At 41.2% G+C, this 20,684-nt stretch overlaps 1 protein-coding gene and 1 long non-coding RNA gene across 2 annotated transcripts; one reads left to right on the forward strand and one right to left on the reverse strand.

Annotated features, from left to right (window-relative positions):
• The first annotated feature begins 371 nt into the window (after positions 1–371).
• On the forward strand, positions 372–19,387 carry LOC147796261 (uncharacterized). The gene is made up of 3 exons (XR_015428125.1): positions 372–391; positions 5,055–5,122; positions 19,286–19,387. It is a non-coding gene; the product is annotated as an uncharacterized LOC147796261 (long non-coding RNA).
• Positions 2,351–18,791, reverse strand: LOC147796262 (polycomb complex protein BMI-1-A-like). The gene is made up of 8 exons (XM_087147756.1): positions 18,524–18,791; positions 9,810–9,965; positions 7,055–7,151; positions 5,877–5,983; positions 5,329–5,546; positions 5,007–5,105; positions 4,556–4,645; positions 2,351–4,356 (listed from the first exon to the last, which is right to left on the reverse strand). Exons 2-8 carry the CDS (start codon positions 9,928–9,930, stop codon positions 4,165–4,167), a joined length of 924 nt encoding a protein of 307 aa, XP_087003882.1. The 5' UTR covers positions 9,931–9,965; positions 18,524–18,791; the 3' UTR covers positions 2,351–4,164.
• Positions 19,388–20,684: the final 1,297 nt, after the last annotated feature.

Raw genomic sequence — 20,684 nt, forward strand, 5'->3', positions numbered from 1 at the left:
TTTTTCTTCGTAGTAATCGATCCCACTTTTCGCACAGCATTGTGGGTAATAAGCTGCGCGTCATCGGACGTCAACAAACATGCGGTGCCATTTTGCACGTGTGAAGAGCAGACGATACTGAATGCAATCCGTTCTAGTGGAGACTTCCCAGGAGAAAAACCTCTGAAGCTGAACACAGTTATGACAGTTGGACCTGAACACAAGCTTAACCGAAGAGACACGGTTGCAGGGTGAATACTGCAAACAAATGGCCAATTTCTATCTTTAAAGGAACACCATAAAACAGGAAGTTTTGACGACCGGTTGACTAAACTTTTGGGGCACGTGCGCAACGTTATACGTTCACTCCCATTGGTACGGTTAAATGAAAACAAGATTGACGGTTGATAAGGTAAGAACATCCGTTTTTATCACATTTAAGCCGGTTTATATTAGGAAAGACGGCGAGGTAACTGGTGTGCTTACTGTAAGGGCAAACCTTGGAACGGAAATGTAGCCACAAGCCTAATTAGGCCTACACCGATATTTATCTGAAACAAATTCGACGCCCACAGATTGTAATATTTTACTTGTCGGTCTCGCCCACCCAAATTACTTTGTTCTGCCCCCTATCCTGCGACAACGTGTGTTTTCGAAGTTTGAAATAATTTTCAGGCAAGTCTGTTAATATTGTGCGATGCAATTGAAGCAAATACAAAAACTACAGGCTTGAGTCCGCCGCTCTGTGGCGGCAATCTAGCGTGTCCAGCGTGTGCAGTCGCCCGGTCGATCGCGCCAGGACACGGGCAGCTTGCGAGCAGACGCGTAGCCTACTGCTACGGGGTGGGCCGCGCAGGTACACGGTCACTTCGGCGTCGTGTGTCCTGCAGGATTTGGGTAGCTATGTGCCCTGACTCGTAGGCACGAAGAAGGTCGCTGGTCTACCTACTCCTACCAAGGTAGCTAGGATTAAACGTCAATCCACACTGACTTGGCCATATTTCGGATGAGCTTTCTAGTTAAATCCACCACTATTATTGCTTGTTTCTTTATAGATCCTCTGCCGTCTTTCATTTTCCATTCATGTTTATTTTGTTTTCTTTATAAATTTACTCCGAGTCCAGCCATATCTGGTACACGGTAGTCTAACCTCCATTGAGACGCTTTATTCACGGCAGTGGTTGTATTAAGAGAATAGGATGTCAGGTCAACCCAGAGACCTTTACTTAAAAACTACTAAAATATAAATGAACAGAATTCCTTCAAATTAATACATGCACCTAGATTCACACGAAGAATTAAGTGTAATTCAACAACTAGAATTAGAAGCCATTACTATGTTGGCACAACTCTCGTGGACAGGTGATACGCGCGCGTTACATGCCTCGTCGACCAATAGGATGCCATGATTTGCCAAATGGACACGCGCGTCAAGCTTAAGAATGTGCGTGCCTGGGTGCAGCTAGTACCATCGCAAATACATGTACGGCTTAAATAAGGAAAAATAAAACTGAGATGTTGAGCCGTTAAAAACCGATATTAAAATCCTTCGCTGCTTTAATTTGTTTTCTATTCTGCTGGGAGATAGCGTGTATGATTTAAGTTGACAGGGCACGGTTATTGCTCAGTATTATTACATAGGCCTACATGTAAGCCCAACCGTAAACTGAAATTGAGGTCAAGTCAAATCACCGTCGAATTTACCCAGTGCTTATTTATGGATCGAGGAGTGGGGAATAGACCTAAATGGTCGATAGCATTCGTTGGTGGAATATATCAAAGCAATTGGCTGCAAGACAGACATATTATTGAGGTCACAGCTCAGTATTAAGGTCACTAATATTAAGGTCATCCATACACACATGTAACCGTATGTGTAGGCCTATTTTCCAGAATACAAATTTTGAGACAGCTGGCAGAATGCCCTGTTTCCGACCCTCCCCCTCTGTTGTTCTCTTTCATGGGGTTGCCTCATACAGGTCTTTTAAGGCTAACAACCAATGTCATGATTACCAGCAGCCGGATGCGCTTGGCACACAGCCAATCTGTCAGTTTGACATCCAAAGACAACAAACGAATGTAAACGGTCAACATTTATTGGGGGAGGCATAATTGCTGTCAAATTGTTATCAGATACCGAGCCCCAGTGTTGAATAACCGTTCCGCCATTTCTTCTTGGTATGTGGGTTTGTTTAGTCCCTGATCCATGTTGATTTTCCCTCGCTCACATTCAGAAGTTACGTAAGAACTTTTGAAAAAAAAAGAAATCCTAATTTCAGACTGAATCCAGTCAGGGAAGACGTGGGGAAATCATAGATGTTTCTCGCGTGATATGATTCGCTAGAAGCAAGGAGGAAGAAAAAAGCGATGCTAAATTTGACTTCCTGGCAGGGTGCAATGTTGCTGCCTTTAATTATCTTCAGATCTTTTCAAATTAAGAATATAAAAAACGCTGGAAAGAAATACATGGAAATTGGCAAGATATAAAAATGCTCCACTGGAACCTATGACTCTTTATATAGATACAGGAAGTGTAAAAAGGGAGTATGATAAAAATAACTTCACAATGAATAGTTAATGCATTCGGAATACAAATGTAAATCTAGTTATAAATCCGTTCTTTCAAAGTTCCCAGGGCAAAATGTTTTACAAGATGGATTTAAATTCCAGTCTGTGAAAGTTTGGACTTTCTTTCATTATACAACATGCACACAAAACACGTGACCAAACAAAACGAGATAATGAGTAAAACACAATACTTGTTTCCACACAGTACAAACCATCGAATGCTGTTACAGAGGTATTTTATAGCAAAGCAGTTATTTTGTACCTATGATAAACTATTATAAACATTATATATGAACAATTACTGTTTAATATTTTGACCTTACATTACTCTAAACCTCTTTGTTCAGATTTTACACCAACATATCACAATTTTGAAAACTGTACACAAACTAAATATGCTAAAATTTCAATAACTAATTACATTATTACACTGCAACAAGACGTAGCATTGTACCATAGACCTTACAACTTTGATCAACACACGATGTAGATCTGCGCCCAATCTGCATTTGAATATTTACTAAATTGAGTAGACCTAACGAAATGTATAGCTTAAATCGCGCGCATTTCATAAATACTTGGACCAAGAGGGGGAAAAATGGCCAAAACTGCATTGGCATAAAGTGTGGTTAACATCATGCTTTTATCTCCCCGTGGCTGGTCCGATATTTGGAATAAAAAAGACCATACTGCGTGGCGAAGATTGGTATTGTAGAGGAGGAGTATACGTAGGTGAAGAATGTTAGATGGTCTCTTGAGGCAGATAAACGAAGCTCTCATCGAATAAGTTTACAGAACAAAGCGAACAAGAGTCTGTTTCATCCGAGGATACGTCACAACTCGTGACACAGATATTGAAAACGTTTTTATTTCGTAATATTTTTGCACTCCCAAACAAAACTTTGCACTGTACAAATTAATGTGTACATTTAGCGACTGTACATTGTCATAAAACTAACAGAAATACAACACGTCATATTTTTGGGGAAACAACACTTAATGCTACTTTGATCATGTCTATACACAAAAATTAGAAACAAGCTACAGCGCCGGGCAAAAGAAACTTCTACAAATTTCATATATCTGGTCACTATTTACTTTTATTGGAAACCATGAACTAAGCACAAATGTCATCTTGTAAAGTACCGGTGTATCTACATTTTCAGTCTCATATACTTGGCTGCTTCAGTGGATTATCACCGAGCACACAATCTTATTAATGGCATTCAGCTTTGCAGGATTGTTGATAATTTCATAACCAATACATTAAATTGACTACCATAATTAAGGGTCATTATTGCAGGAGCAACATGCGTTGAATACCTCTTCCACCAGTAGGGTGCTTTGATTTGCACACACCCCATTACAAGGTTACTAACGTGCGCCAGTGTGTGGTGCCATAGCAGTATGGCGTCTTCGCGGATTAGCTCATGCACTGATCCAGGGTGTTATCCCACCAAAACAGCCCAAGTATTCCATGTATATGTACCACACAGTGGCACACTCTTTATGCTAGACATTGTACTGGTGCATCTTTCTCCTTGATACAAAAACAAACAAACAAACAACCCAACAAACAAACAAACAAACTCACTAAAAACAAAACCCATAGCACCATCATGTCACCATCACTGGTTGTGGCTGTGTGCTAGAAACTGTCACTTTGATTGGTTGTTGGATCTTGGCACTCTTCGGTGGGGAAGCGCCGTTACTAGCTGGTGTTGACGTCATACTGGCGTCACTACACGTTCTTTTGTTGTTGCCAGGAAGAGGTTCACAGATGCGATAAAGAAGTGGCAAGGGTCCCATCTGTGAAATAATGATTCCTGAGATTAACCAGTGTGTTTTTATGCGCAGACCATATTGGGCAGTCAACAGAAAGAACAACTTATTGATTTGAAATGAAACCAAGGACATGTAACTCTCGGCTGTTCGAATCCAACATGATAAATCGTTTCATTTGGTTCTTATTTTGATATAAGTAATCTAAACAAGATGATGATCTCACCCGTTTCCATGCGTAGATGTAGGCGATGTCCATCAAGGTATAGTCGTCTCTCAAAACCTTGTCTTGTCCTTCACGGTGAAGCAAATCAACCTGGCGGAATAATATAAAAACGGAAAATTTGTCAAATTAACCACTGTAAGGTTAGCCTCAAACTAGCACGCATCTGCAAGCAAAACATATTGGCATTGCCTCACCAAAAGTTTGCTGTTGCTGTCGAAGAACGTTTGGTAGACGCCGTACAAAATCTTAACGTAATGCATCTGTCGTGCTACAAATTAGAATTACGAAATCTTCTTGTCCTTCACGTATCAACTCTCTCGTTTCTGTCTTTTAGCCAAAGGTTTGCTGTCCTGAATAAAATCGTACGTGGGCAGTCTTTACCTATCCAGCTGATTATTGAATGCAATACTTCATCTGCTCAAGCTCATATTAATCCCTTTACATTACTTACCTTGTATGTTGGTGGCAAACCGAATTTATTTCGGATGAACTTTTTCAGGTGACTGACCTGAACTGCTGCTGGGCACCTCAAGTATCTGGCGTCGATATCCTACAATCACCAAACAGGTAATGACATGTTCAGTATTGCGAAAGACGATGTAATATGATGTGGTTTTCAGCCGTTTCGATAATTTAATAACTGCTTGACGACTTCGAAGTGACAAAAAGTGCACGCCCAAAATTGAAGTATGCACATTTCCATGTAGGCCTACGTATGGACATTATGCATGATGCTGTATAACGCTTTGATACAGCCAAGCATAACCCTTTACCTTCTTGTCAGTGATAGCGTTGCCGTTGATATCTGTTCCAGCGTCACGTGACTCGCCATCTCCGTTCATTTGCTTTTTATCTGGAGTGGCAACGGCACTAGGTTGACAATACTCAAGTGATAAGCAGATCATTTCGTCATGCGTGTAGATGATGATAGAATCGTCGCGTATCCTCGTTGGATCCTCTGCAGCGCTGGAACCTGTCGACTCTTCGTTCTCTGTGAAAAGCAACACGATGTAAAATTCCGCATTACAGTTGTCAATTATTAAAAAACAAAACAGACTGTTTGCCTCAGCTGTTCCCCTTGTAAATTACGAATCAGGAGTCTGCGTTCTCACCGTAAAGATACTATTTGACTGACGTACAGTGAAATGATATTTTCCTGCTGTAATAACTACGTGTCTGAAGAAGTTATTTTTGAAACCATACATTGTTTCAACATGTCTTCCTTCACTTCTTCCACTGACGTAACTCTTCCTCCTCTCAAAGAGGTGTAAGAGGTACTACTTTTTTGTCATGAGTCCAAAGACGGCGCAAGCTTTCTCACCGGAATGTTGGACGTGTGTGCTTTGGAAGTCCCTCCTCCGTCTTGTCTCATCTCTGTACAGACCGGGTACCATCTTGTAAACGAGCTTCTGGAGTGCCGAGTCTGGCCTGATTAAAAATGCAAATGTCTACCTCTGACGTCACTATGAAGCAATGACTCTCGGGAGCATACGTTGCCCCGCCCCATGTTATTGTTTTCTTTCTCGTAACGTTTGGACTTTTTGGAGTCAATCAGAAAACAAAAAAAATGGAAAATATTTAAGGAAATTGCAAAGGAAAATTGCGTTTCTGAGAATGTTTTTAAAAGGAGTGACTTTTCTGAAAATCGCATTGAAAAACAGCATTCTTAAAACAAAAACACGTCAAAAGCATTGTTAGGCACCAGGCATTTCTTTTCAAACTACAAAAATATTGTGATGAAAAACAAACACATCTCATCACCTCACAGGAAAACAGACACCTCTGTTAATTCCAGTCTTTTTTTTGTGTGTTTATAATCCTTTAACCACGCCACAGGGTGAGATCTCAAAATACTCTTCATAATGCTGTCCAGGTTATCGCTTATCGCGAAATCGCAAATTCAAAGCGGCGGGGAGAAGTGACTTCATTACTCAGTCGATTTCGTTGTAGATTTTGAGGTCGAAAATATTATCCTCCCTGAAATTGCTTTTCTCAGACAAGATATATTTGTACACAGTTCAATTCAATGTGAATTTTTTTTGTCTGCAAATTATCTAAATTTGTGATTGCTATTTAAGATGGCATACAACCTGCCAATTAAAATCCCAAGATTATTACAGGCATGTATTGCTCACAACAGGGAATGCTGTCACTTCATTGCTGTATTGGAAGCATAATGGAAAGCTAAGATCAAAAGGGCGCAACTGAAAAATATTACAAGTCAAGTCAAGGATGGAAAACAACAACCTAAACTGGGTTCTCTTTAAAATATGGGTTTCAAAATAAAGAGTCTGTTTCACATTCAAATAAAATGTTTGCGCAAGATCAAATCTGGCTTGGCAATTTTTGCCAGAATGAATTTGATCACCAAGTATCAGTCGAGAGCAGAAAAAAGTTGACAGAGAAATTTTCGTCCTCCTTCCCCTTGCACCGCTAGCTGACTCCCTTCCCTGGGATTTTATTGTAATTGACTAACATGAAATTTATGACGCACATTACCTGATTTTCTCCATGGGCCTGGATTTATGCACCAGAATGTCACATGTTGGGCACTGTTTACTTTGCCGCAGGTAGGCGACTATACATGCTCTGCAATCTGCGGGGATTCGACAACAAAAGACCGCTCTGAAATCAAGAGTTATGCGGTGTGCACGTGGGACGTGACGCTAGCACTGATTTTGACTTATCGTTTTAATAAAGTATCTCTTTTACTTTACGCTGCACTCTATCCAAGAAAGGAGTGTGTTATCTCGACCAAAAGATAGGGCGATATGAAAATGTGAACACGTCGAACTGAAGTGATAATTGAGCTTATGGGAATGTTGCCACCATGTGATGTAAATTTGACAAGTGTCTCTTTACATCCGGTGTTGAAAAGCCACTCTTGTCAGTAGTTTCCCGGAGCAGGGATTTAGGAAAATTTAATCCCTACCCGATACTGCAGTTTTGGGCTTTAGCGCGGTGACATGACTTTATCTCAACATTGGCATCTCTCCGCCTGTGTCATTAAAGAGTAAATTTGCTTACTTCTGATGTACCTTTAAATCATCACCGTGGAAGGGGTGTACAATAAATTTGAAATGATTGTTTATGATTATTAGCTTTTGTAAGAGAAGAATGAGAGTTTCACAAGCTGAGTCCACTGGGAGGGGAACTCTGTGATGAGCCCCCTTTCTCGTGCAGACGTGACATCAGTTCCGTCAATCAAACTCTGGCATTAAATTTAAAAATGCAGCACATATTAATTCGGGCATGGCTTGAGGCCAAGAAATTGAATTTGATTTGATTTCTCACACATTGAGGGTGCATGGATTCTAGATTAAGAAAAAAGACCAACCCGCACAGTCCATTCACATTGGTTTATGTCCCCAATTTCATTTCCCAAAGTTCATTAGTGTAGGCACAATTTGCATGTCGAGATACATGTGTTATGATCAACCAGAGTGGAGCTTCGTCGACACGTCTTGTCGACGACAAGGAAGGCAGAATTATTCACTTCTACTTTATATCACTTGTCAACACTTGATTACCGACTGGTAATCACATCATAACGTTCATTTCCTGTGACACAAATAAAGTTTCGTTATGACATTTCGCCTTTTTTTAAACAAAATCTACATTAAGTGAATGCCACATGTCCAAGCAGGGATCAGAAGTGACATAACATGGCACCGAATCTGCTGCGAAAAGCGAACAAACAGGACGTGAATATTAACTGGCTCTCCCATCCCCCATAATAAGATTTTTTTCTATTAATCAGGCGTTAAGCGCCCCCAGTGTCACAACAACTGATTCACCGCAATATTATCAAATTGATCCTGAAGAACAAATGTGACTCACACCGTCATGGTACGACCCTCCGTGCGTGTAGTCACGAGTTCTGAAGTACTCTGACCGTAGCCCAAATCTTGGATATCTTCGGTGTGGTTCGCTCATCGCACAAATACTTAATATATATTTAGTTGTTAGGGAACTTGTGGCAGTGTTGGTCGTTAAGTTTATTATACAATTTGTTTGAATTTCTTTTTCTTTTATATATCTTTTTTGATTGTTTTCTTCGCGGGGAAGACATTTCGGTTTGGCATCAAAACCAAAACCACACTGAAAGCGCTTTCTTTCATTACAGAGACAATAAATCAATACTTATACGAGATGGTAAGAGCACTTTGGAATTCACAGGAGTATTTCCCTTTCCCATTGTTAACTCTTAAGTTTTTGTCCAGCAGGCAATTTTAATGAGACCTGTTCCCCAACCACATCAAATATCCGATTTCATCACACTCGCAATCATATCTGCAATCTCCATCAACCTACCCACCGCACATAGACCATGTACCAGTGCAGGTCTTGAATTACAAAAAAACGCAACAGCCCAATTGTACAGTCGGCTTGAACAGTGATATGCGAATGAAAGATTCACACAAGCCGTGTGTGGACAATAGCATTGTGAGGGCAGGAGAGTAGTCCTTTTCACTGTTCAGTGTTCTATTCAACACTCGGCCCAAACGACACCAGGGAGATTTTGTTTGTAGATTTTGTTGGGAAAAAAAACAACACTGGCGTGGAGGCTTAAGAAAACCGAAAGTGCTTGTATATTGGGGTTAAATAGTAAGAGGTTTTTCCAGGACATTGCTCTTTCTCCTGATTCTTTAGACAGCAAACTAACAAATGCATCAATTAATGTTTCTTTCCAGTGAAAAAGATGACCCCAGACCGAAGCTGTAACTGAATGTAAATTGGCCGATTTTTAAATGTCAGTCGCTGTAAACAATTCAAGCAAAGCTTTATTGATTACCTCGTGTTTTGTTTTTGTTTTGTTGTTTTTATTGCGTAAATAAGTGTTGCTTTTTTGTGACACATGCAGTATCGAGAACAGTGCAAACAGTTCAGTCTGTTGAAATTAATATGACGTCATAATGACGATGACTATAATTGACGTGGAATGACGCCTGATACTTAACTGTTCTTCAGCCTTATCTTCAATGCCCAATTTCATTTGCGCTTTGCCCACTATTGTACTTAGTTTAACCTTCATGTTTTTGCACATTGATCAAACTCATTTTGCTCAGGTATTAGAAATAATTTGTTTTGGTGAAACGCCTTAAACAAAATTTAGTGAATTACGAGAAGAAGGTGAGATGATTCCTTTATCACGTTCGCATGCCTGCAACGCTCAACGATTTCAATGCTGTCTAAAGATTTCCCTGTTCCTGTTTGACACAGAAGGGGGGGAGGGGGTTGGAAAGCCACTTACAGCTGTGCATACACTCCACAATGGTGGTTGCATCCACGTAGTAGCCCCCGCATAGTATGCAGACGATGAGCGGATTTATGTCCGTTATCTTCGGTCGAGGAGGTCGGTCTCGATCAGCCATTCTTGTTGGGAATGGGGCTGCCAATGATCACAGGGCTGGTGGAAAAGAAAAATGCAAACGAAGGCGAGATAAAGTACAGTGTTGTGGTACAGATTTGGATTGGAATTGACAATTGAATTATTTTCTTCACTCGGTATAATCTTGACAATGAAGAAATCGAAATTGGGAAACCCATAGAAATTCCTGTGTTTGTCTCGTCAAACGGATTGCTTCCAACAAGCAAAGATCAGACTGCCTCCGTCGACAACGCTCAGTATGGAGAACAGAGTGATTACAACATTTTGATTATGACGTAAAAGAAAGTGGGAACTTGTGGGTGGCAGTAAGAAGTGTAGTATGTCTCCTGTGTCTACCAATTCGAGGAGGTACAGCGCTATCACGCTGAACCGTGCCCGTTGCTTCCTGGGTAGACAGTAACTTCATTTCGGGTGTGTGAGAATTTTTAGACAAGGACAACAATATGATTTTTAGCAATCGGTTACCGACATCTGATCTAGACTGGTTAACTGGTATACGGTGACCATGACCTTTTACCAGGATCATAGCGGCACAGGTCACCATGTGCGTCTCAAGGAAAACAAGGATCGTGATCAGATGATGACGCTCCATTCCATGGTTCCACTTGTTGGCGTAAATCCGCATTGAACTTGAAGATTGGCAAGGTTCATGATTTTTTGCCCGAAAATTTAAAAACTGGTGGTGGGCGACCGCTTCAAAATTAGGCGAGCTGTCGATGGTGCGATTCAACCCATTCAGTGGTTTAACAATACAAAGTGGTGGTGTTTCGGTGGATTTTCCTGCTGATAAGCTGTTTTCATTCAATCCCTTATACGTGCAGTTCTTATGTGAATCTAGTGTCTTCCACTGAGGCCCAAAGTACTGGACACACCCCTATTTCCCTGTACGTCTACACCTGTTCTTTAAAGATCATCTCGAGCTTGATCTGTTGATCACTTTCTCAGGCTCCGAGCCAAGTGTGTCAGCGGTAGGCTAAGTGTAGCCTCCGTTAACCCTTCCTGCCTTCCGATCCACGGTTTCACGGTTCGCTCAGTCTCGTGCTCTCCGGACTTTGTAAACTAAATCAATTTTGACTCTGGCTGATAGCTTTCACAGTCATAACTCTCCTGAAATTGCCTCAGGCAAAGTTACATTGACAAAAAATTGCGGAAGCCGAACTTGGAGGGTGAGACGAAGCAGCATTTGCCCTTCCCGTGACTCCGTCAACAACTCATGTGAAGTTGTGAACAGTACGCATTTCACAGGCAAATTAAATTACATCACGCAGGTGGGAATGTGCACTTCGTTAATCGATGTATTTTCATACCACACAGTTTTGTATGCATTAAACGAGTCCAGTAGTCCAAGGTTTCGCTGTATTTGCTCCAGCAAGACATCTTGCCATTTCATTGGTCTTTTTCTGTATCAGATATATCTATCGCGTAAATGGTACCAGAGCTTACAGCACTAATTCAGACTTGCTCGTGTTCTAGCTTCATTTCCTCTTGACAGAGATGTTCAGGGCAATCTGGCGTGTAATCTTGGAAATTAATCTCGCCTGATAAGGCTGCTCTTCGTCGTCATTTTTTCCCCAGGTTATGAAACGACGCACGTTTTTGTCTCGCTGTCTTTCTCATAATGTGTCCGTCATTTCTTGCACATTGCCTTAGTCAGTTTTGTTACCAAGGCGATGAACATGTAATATACGCTTTTTCTCCTGACGTTTCCACAGAAACGGTAAATTTATGAAATTATGCGAATCTAATTTTTTTCGGCAGTGAAACCGAAGTTCTTTCAAAAGTGTCATAATTTAGCATATCCGTGAAGTTGACGACAGTAACGATGCATATTTTGTTCACATAACGAGGTAGGAGGGAAAGTGCTGGGGAAATGTACGGAAAGTCCCGTCGATGTCTGCTTGGTTACGATTCAAACTTGCGTCGCAGAAGTACAAGAAACGTTCAAGTGGACCAACCCAACTGTACGAAGGCAGATTGAAAACAACAAGGGACAGAGAATAGAAATTCCCGTGAACTTCCCCAGCGCCGCCAAGAGGAAATGAAAACACCATCAGAATTGAAATTATCACGCAATACAGCGTGTGCATTTCCTGTACACACATTTTAATTGTGAGCTCACGATCAGTTTATATAATTATAGGGATTTTCACAATTGTTATGTCGCAAAAGTTGCTGTACAATTATTGTGTTAATGTCTGGTCAAAGCAGCAATGTTTCATACTTTAGGTAAAATCGACAGGAGTAAAGTGATAATTCTTTACTGTACGCAATTAAATACAAGCATGCAGACCATGGTCTGGACGCGCTTTGCGATAGCATACCGACTCTACTACGATAGCAGTAGGCCGCAAGGCGACCCAGATCGACGGTTCGTAGGCTAGCCTAGCCGCGCAGTCTACTCGAACGACTCCCGGTAAATTACTTACCCATCTCGTAAAAAAAAAACAAATCGTGCGTGGACTGAAAGTGCACCATCCACGGCAACTTTGGAAAGCTCGTGATTTTTTTTTCCTCATTGGGTGAAAATAAATACAACCCTATCCCGGCATGGTTTAACTCGGTGATCATGATGACCTTTGACCCTTGGTGATGCAGCAAAGTCTATTACAAGTGGCACTCGCTTTTACGCAATATTTATATGATTATATCGGAGTAGCATCCAGTATACCGTGTAATTAACAAAGAAGACACAGGAATAGCCCATTCATCATTATTCTATAAAGCACAATTGTAATAACAAAGGAAAACGTCATGTCACAGCACTGTATTGTTTTTTTAACATTAGGGCACAGAACGCGCTAACGACGGTGGGAAAATGTTGCTGGGCAACCGTTTTAGAGTTGTCATTTTCGATTTATTTTCTCACTTCTTCCATGGGCCATCACCTTCACCATGTTTGCAACTTCAAGGCATACAATGCTGAAATCGCAATCTTATCAGGCATTCAGTGTTAGATATATAATTATGAAAGATGCATCCAAAAGACGACAGCGTCATCGACAGCCACAGAAAATCATTCATTCCATCAGAAGCACAGGCGTTAACTTCTGTTTCGACAGTTTTAATTATTCTAAGGCACAGCTGTCTCCGCATCGTAAGCATTAACTTTCAGTGACGAATTACATTTTTATGACAGATTTTGCATCTGTATGCTTTCAAGTATCCCCTCCCCCATTTTTTTTTTACAGCGGCAGACCTTTGTTAAGGACCAGAAATTGAAATTGTACGGTACTTCAGACGCGGATATTCCAACCAGTTGTGTTCATTGCTTCAGCTTCGTATATGCTCGGATTCATGTAATTACACCACCGTATTTCAACACACGCTCTAAATCAACTATTCTTACTCTATATACTAAAGAAAAAAATCTAGACGCACGTGCTCTGCAGGTTGGCCATGTGCCAATCTTTGGAGCACGCGCGACGTTAATGCGTGCGTCTCGATATAAATACGTCCACTGCCTCATTTTCTACGTAAGATGACCTAACGCTCAAATGAACACTCAAGTTTGAATAGATGAACCATTGAATCATACATAACGTGCTGTAAGAGTTCTACCCTGGATAAGTCTATCATGCATGTACGTGAAAAATCCCTTGCGCCAGTGGTTAAGCTGGAACGTGCAAGGTTCTAATTGGTAATAGTTCTGTCGAAAACAGCCTAGAAAGTGATGTAAATTGCTGTAACAATCACGATATATAAAGTAAAAATGTAGGTGTTTAATTTTAAGCCAGAATTTTAAAGTAAAAATCTAATATGGTCGATTGTTAAATCTTTTAGAGGAAGATCCCCATTTGATCAGGAGTTTGCATAGATGTAGCCATGCTTGTGACAGTGAATTGGTTATTTCCTATCCTGAAAAATATGTCTACCGACAAAAGGGCTTCTTCGAATACTGGCACAGACTTTTGTTAGATGATTTGAATAACAGATCTCAAAAGACAAAAATAAATTTATCGATTTGGATATCATCACTTGGATCAGCGTCAAGAGAATCAAGAGAATTATAACAGGCGAACACCGCACATGAAAGATTTTCACAGGTGAGTCGAGAAACGCAGCACTAATTGATCTCCAAAATCACACAAGACAAATGCTCCTTTATAATCGACTTAAACAGCAGGTTCATTCTTGGCGGCTTTTACGGAGATAATTCTTTTGTGCCACCATTTCCCTCCGTTTCTAGCCGTCGCCGTGGCCTCAGACTCCAAGGCCAGATTGAAGGCATTCCCAGGGACTTCTTTTATGACGGAATGGCATTATCATCTACTGTACTCTTTCTTTAAATACAGCAGTCTGAAGAGATCGTTTGTGCCCCGTGGGCAAGCCGGCGTGCGAGTAGTTGAGTGCGAGAAACTTAAGCCCCTTTTCCCCCACGACAATTAGATGGCGACTCGCTAACCGGTCGTGCCGCGCGTAAACGGCGACGCGTAGCACGTTGTCTTTCCAATCCACGGTATCCCGGCGGGCGGTGTGAATGCTTGTGTATGTGGGATCATGCGACTCATCGTACTTAGGTCTACGTGTCTATGTCTGCGTGTGACATTTTCCGTATTGCATACCTTTAAGATCATGTTTTATGCATTGCACGCGGAGACTCATGGTAATAAAACGGTGGATAATGATGATGTGGGGTTCAATCAACAAATTGTACCAAGAATTTCAACCCAAATTCTTCAGATTGTTCAGTTTTTGGAGATAAATGGCGCAAAAACTATGTAAATCGAACTTTCCCCTAAATTTTCTTTATGTACATAGTGCTTGTCGAGTGTAAAGTTAATGCTCATTTTCATTGTTGATAACCTTGGACTGTGAACAAGAGGACACCACATCCTGGACAGGTCCCCAAAATAATGCAATTAGCCGCTATTTATGGCCGTTTACGCCTACGTCAATACATTTTTAACCCGTCGCGTTCGTTGGATTTTAATGTTAATTTTGCTTTCTATCCATTCTAAGAAATCAAAGGAAGTTGCAGTATGACATCAAGAATATCGCAATGACGTCAAAGACGCCTGTCTGCTGATTTTACGTACCAGTAGGCTATGTCGTCTCGCATCTCTCTGTGGATCGACCAACACTGAGCAAACGTTAAAGTAGTCCTACAATGTGTGATGTTATTAGCACGTGACAACTATGTATTCATGCGGTAATTTGTTATGTTCGTTTTGCAACAATCACCAATTTTCATGCGATCGTCAGCACCCTTACCAAATGTATAAACTTTGCAACCTGTGCGTAGCAAAGTAGGGGAAATAGCGTGACCAGTCTTTTTTATGGGAAGATAGACAAATTCTCTCCTTAATTGATTCTAGAAGAGGCTGTCACTGCGCTTTGTTTGCCATTTGCCTGCCACTGTATTTTATGGTGTTCGTGTATATCTGTTTTGACAATGCGGTGTTGAAATATTGTCTTCGTAAATGTTAATGATATGCGGCAGCTTTAAACTAAAGAGAAACCAACTTCTCCTTGAAAATATTTATAATGATAAGGAAAAGGAAGTCCGTGGAACGAAACGTCTCGAAAGTACACTTGGCGGCATTTGCCTTGTTCGACGCTACCATGGAAACTGCAAATCATAATATTAAATGACTGACATCATCAAAACGAGTGTACACGTTCCAAGAAGAACGTTTCCACAGAATAGTCATACAGTTGAACGCGTTAATTTGCTTGTGAGCATACTTGAACGGAGCTGTCAGTTTGCAAATCTGTGACCATAAGACTTAGTGTGTTCAATACAGGTTGTAGTCCACAAAGCTAAGTCAATTCGACTTTATGGATTGATTTTTATCAAAATAGTTTGACCAAGCAGTATGGATATAGCTTGAAAACTTTTTGTTTGTCTTCTTTTTCTTTTTATAATGTCACGTAAATGTGATCATTCCACGATTTCATTCATCCAAATTGGATTTCCGTGGCGGAACTTGCAGCTTTGGGACTGGTATGGTAGTGCCAAGAAAACATGTGTGGGACTTTCACCTCATTTCGTAATGAGCATCGAACGCAGAAACGCACTTCTCGATGCGTTGTCAGCACGAGGTTAGCTCGGGATTAAACTGATCATGGCAGCTTCAAGATAGGCCTCAGACACGCGGTGGCCTGATGTCAATAGGAGGTTGAAATCAGGCTGGTGTGTGGGTGCCAGACTGGGGCGAAAGCGAGACATGATTTGGAGGTGTACAGAAGCTGTCTGGTGGATTTAATCTGAGTGATCCATGGTTAAATCACGTGTGCTTTTAGATGGATGACTTGGCGAAATGAAAACACCTTGTTGGAGTCTTGTAAAAAAAAACTTACGAAACTGCGCCATACTCAACCGTTTGAGAGTCGTTTACTATGCATGAAACGTTGATGGTTTTTCATGACGTATTCATTATTCTCGAATAAATCATTTCCAGATTCCTGTATTTTACACGCGCACTGCCGTCTTTTTTGTGCTTTGGATATAACTTATTTTTGAAAAGGCACATTTTGTATTCATCCATATAGTCACAGCTTGACGACGTATATAAGAATAGAACTTCAAAGTGAAAATTTCTCGCCTTGTGAATTTAATTAGTACCAGATAGAAAAATAGCTCGCTGTGGTCGTCAGTTTTATGCCAACAATTATCATTGACGATGTGAGGTTTCCTCCTTTCTTCAAAGTTAATGGTAAGCCCGACAATCTACTTACCTTTAATGTCAAGCAAAATACAAAATGCACGTCCTCTTTTTATCTACTTTGTTTTTCATGACGTCTGTCGCTGTCGGTAATGCCTTAATACTGTCTTCCATTTCAGTTTTCGAGTCTATTTTAAGTCGAACCTGGCTCGTATTTACTTTTAATGAAACGCCTACCAGTACCTCTGGATGCAACTCCAACAGATCGTAACGGCATACAAAATAATGCGTCGCACGTTATCCAGTGAAATGACGTGTTAAGAAGAAAACAACCCGACACAATTTACGAGTAGCATGCCTCCATTTATCGGTATCGGCGCCTCTTCTGTTGCCGCTCGATAAGAACATGGTAAGAACGTGTCCAGTCGGTTCCGTTAGAGAAAGGACTCGTTACTTACGGTGCTATTCGGTGGGTGAAGTGGCTCCCTTTACCCTCGGTGTTCGCTTACTTCTTGGCTGTTGGCCAACACACGATGTAAATCATAAAGTTATGATCACAAGTATCCAAAGGTACATTCAAACGACGATACGTTTATGCCTACCGGGTCTGATTGGGAGGAGAAAATATCATACCACTGCCACTGATGAATAATTAAAGTTGGCTGCTGCTACTGAGGTGTAGTCAGACACCTGAACACTCCGTCTGCCGGGGCGGGGGAAGACACGACGTTCCGGTTTTCAAGCTGGACTGAGTTACATGATCAATCGGTCTTCAATCCCCAAACCCACGGGTGTTGCTTGGGTCGATTTTTAATAGATCAAGAACGCAAAACGAAACGAAAACAATCGCGGGGATTTATGGTACAATTCCAGAAGGAATCTCCGTGCAGGGATCAAACAACACTTCCAATTACTGACTTCAGAACACAATATATAAGCCAAGAGAGTTTCAAATCTCCACATGGGTGGTCACGGTGTCTTTACTAATTACAGAGAAATGGAAGAATTACCTGGACGTTCACCAGTCCCGAACGTCTTCTTTTCCCTGGAAATTTAAAATTAGCTCAATCCCCAGCATTTGTGTTCCAGTCGGGTTGATTTCGGAATTTCCGTGAAACTGCTTATCCCGCTGTGGCGCGATCCAATTGGCGTCCACGCACATTTCCTGCAGCGCGGCCTCCGCGATTTTCGCTAACTTTGAAATCGAGAACGTCCCAGATTTACTTCGGAAAATCTGAACTGAGGCTGCTGCATTGAACGGAACATCAGAAATCCCTTGCTAAGTAAGCAACATACCTGACCATATTTTTCAATCTGAATTCGGCACCTTGTGGGGTGAGGTAAAAGCGACATTTACATACGGGAAAATATCCGATGGTGTGAGAAATTAGCATTTTAAAAGAGGCTGCTAGAAACGAGATTGCTCAGTTTGTTCTCCAACGAAGAAAAATCATATATCGTGTGTGAAGTCGCAAGAGCAGAGACAAAAATCTCTTCTGAACGTGGTAACAAGAAACACCGATGTTGGAGAGATCGAAGCTTCACAACAGCTGAGTAGTTTATCAGTAACCTGTCTTGTTTTTTACGTGCACGCACTATCAGCCATCCCTCGGCTAGTAGAAACAAGTGCGATAAATTGACTAGATTTACACCCGAAAAACAACTACGCAGAGCCACACACCAGCTCGTCAAGCCTTACATACACTGCATTTCGTTTGGTCAAATCATACAAATGTCTCGTGTTCTTTGTTTGAGACTCAAGCGAGGCCGGATGACAGCGATTTCAGCGAATCCTGCGTAGGAAGTCTCCCAGCGGCAGGGAGCTGCAGCGCAGTGGCCATCTTGAATTTGTCACGAATCTCCCGCTTCAGAAGTGGCCACGATCGTTGTTAAATTTACACCACTTCTGAGCCATGTTACACCGAACCCATACGAAATCAAGCAGTATATGAAACAGACAATCTGTTTTACCTTAAATTTGGCGGTCTCCTCCCCGGATTCGTCCAAACGGGCCGAAAAACGGACTGTATTCCTCGCGCCAACGGTCGGACTAGGCCTGTGCAGAGAAGAACTGTACGTGGTCGAACGCTGTACTTGCCATGCAAGGCCGTTGCTGTGTGAAGTCTGTGCACTGCGAACTGTGCCCTACCCAGCCTCCCTCTCTAAACACGTAGGCGATCTGGGGAAAAAAAACATATACTGCTCCTGCTGCACACGTTCGTTCGTTCGTTCGGGTGCAGGGGAAATGAATGGCGGTTGGTCGTCACGTGACATGAATTCCAGTCAATAGCGGCTGCATTTTATCAGCCAGTGTGTAGTGCACGGTTCGGATGTACATGTATGTTCACGGTGTTGTCGTGGGCCTGTGAGCCATTAATATCTGACGGGGTTCCCAGCGGTACCCACTGGCCGGGTGAATCATTGAAGTCCAGAAAGCTTGGCTGGCTCGATGCTGGCGATGTCCCGCGCTCCTCGCTACGTCTTCGCTCAAAACCAAGCGAAACTGACATTTATTTTCTACCCGACGACCGAACGCCGTTTTGGCTTAAGCAAACAGGGCGATCAAGCCGAACCCAGAGACCGAAGATAATCACCCTCAGAAGAAAAAGTCATAGTCTTAAAAAGAAGTTTAAGATAACATGTCAGTTTGACCGATTCATTAGGCCTATGGATAATTTATTTGTTTCATTTGCTATTAAGAAAGAAAAAAAAAACAAAACTGCTTATTTTCAGATTGTTGCAGACGATCAAAGAAGAAGAAGAGTTAACAACTTGGATGTTGTTTCTGAATCGATTCCCTCAAGCACGATTGTTTATCAACGTTAGTCAGGTTTGATACCGATTTCACACTTCGATCACCTAAAGCTGAGTATTTCATATTTCCTTACGAACCTTCAAAAATATCGCGTACGAAAAAGGCCAACATCCTTCGTAATATACTTTTGAATAAACATGCAGCACTCGGCATACCATGTTCCATGTTTTAACTTTTCTCAGAACGAAACGAGCCTTGTAGTAGTATACTTTGAATATTGTTCACGGCAGTGCACATGACGAAATTTATCTTCCCGGAATCGATGTTATGAATAATCAATTAAACCGTGTCTTGTCAAACTGTTTCCATTCGATTAATCATCAACGGTTAGTTAACTTCGACGATTAAAGACGCATCCGAAACCAAATGCAAAGGTAGTTTGATTATGCTTACAACTTGGACTGATAAAAGCTACTTAATTCCACACATCCTCGTGTGACTTTTGTAAGTCGTAACCTAACCCAAGACTTACTTTATCTAATAAGATATATCTGCATAATTGAAAGCGCTTCGTGGGCTTTATGGGGTTCCTGTTTTCTTGGTAAAACGAAAGAATGATTTGCTAAAGCAACAAACTTCAGTAAACAGAAAAGTATATGTTGTTATCTTTATATAGACCTATTAGAGATTTGTTCTCTGTTTCAAAATGACCAATGCGCGTACTCGTGAAAGTTCGTTTTGCTGTTCGTTGTATATCAAGTGGGGTTTCTTTTTTTTATTTTCCCACGCTGTAAATATTTGATTTCACACAGTACTTACTCATAACTCGTGTAAAATCTTGAGTAATTTTTAGCCGGACGATAGCAAAGCTAAACTCAAAAGCTAACAAGGAAAGAGGAAGTCGATTAACAAGTCCGGGTGACTGAATTTTTAAAATTGTTTTTCACTGTCGTAAGGGAAATGCAAGATCGAAATTTGTGTAATTTTAGCTTGTGTATGAAAGTTCCACAGGGAAAGAGTAGAGGGCTTTATTCAGTTTATTGAACGTTCTTCTATTCAGATTTTCTCATAATTTCTACAGATTTAGTGAGTCATTTTGGCTCCGAACTCTCCACATTTGCTTTGTATAACGAAACAGAATTTGAAACTAAAACCACTATAAAAATTATACCGAGCTTCTTAGAAACAGTGCTTTAGAAAAAAATAGTGCAATGTTGCTCAAAAATACCAGTTTTATAATATCTCTCCTCGTGTTCTCTTCATCACAGAAGTCTATCGGATTCCAGTAGACCGTAAGACGTACATGTAGAATTTAGCCCTACGTAGACTTCACAAATGAGTTTAGGGTCCGAAACTTCGGTGCCGCTCTTTGGTCGT

This window comes from Acanthaster planci, linkage group LG17, assembly GCF_054643075.1.
Source record: "Acanthaster planci isolate LZ-2023a linkage group LG17, COTS_SCS, whole genome shotgun sequence".
NCBI lineage: Eukaryota > Metazoa > Echinodermata > Asteroidea > Valvatida > Acanthasteridae > Acanthaster > Acanthaster planci.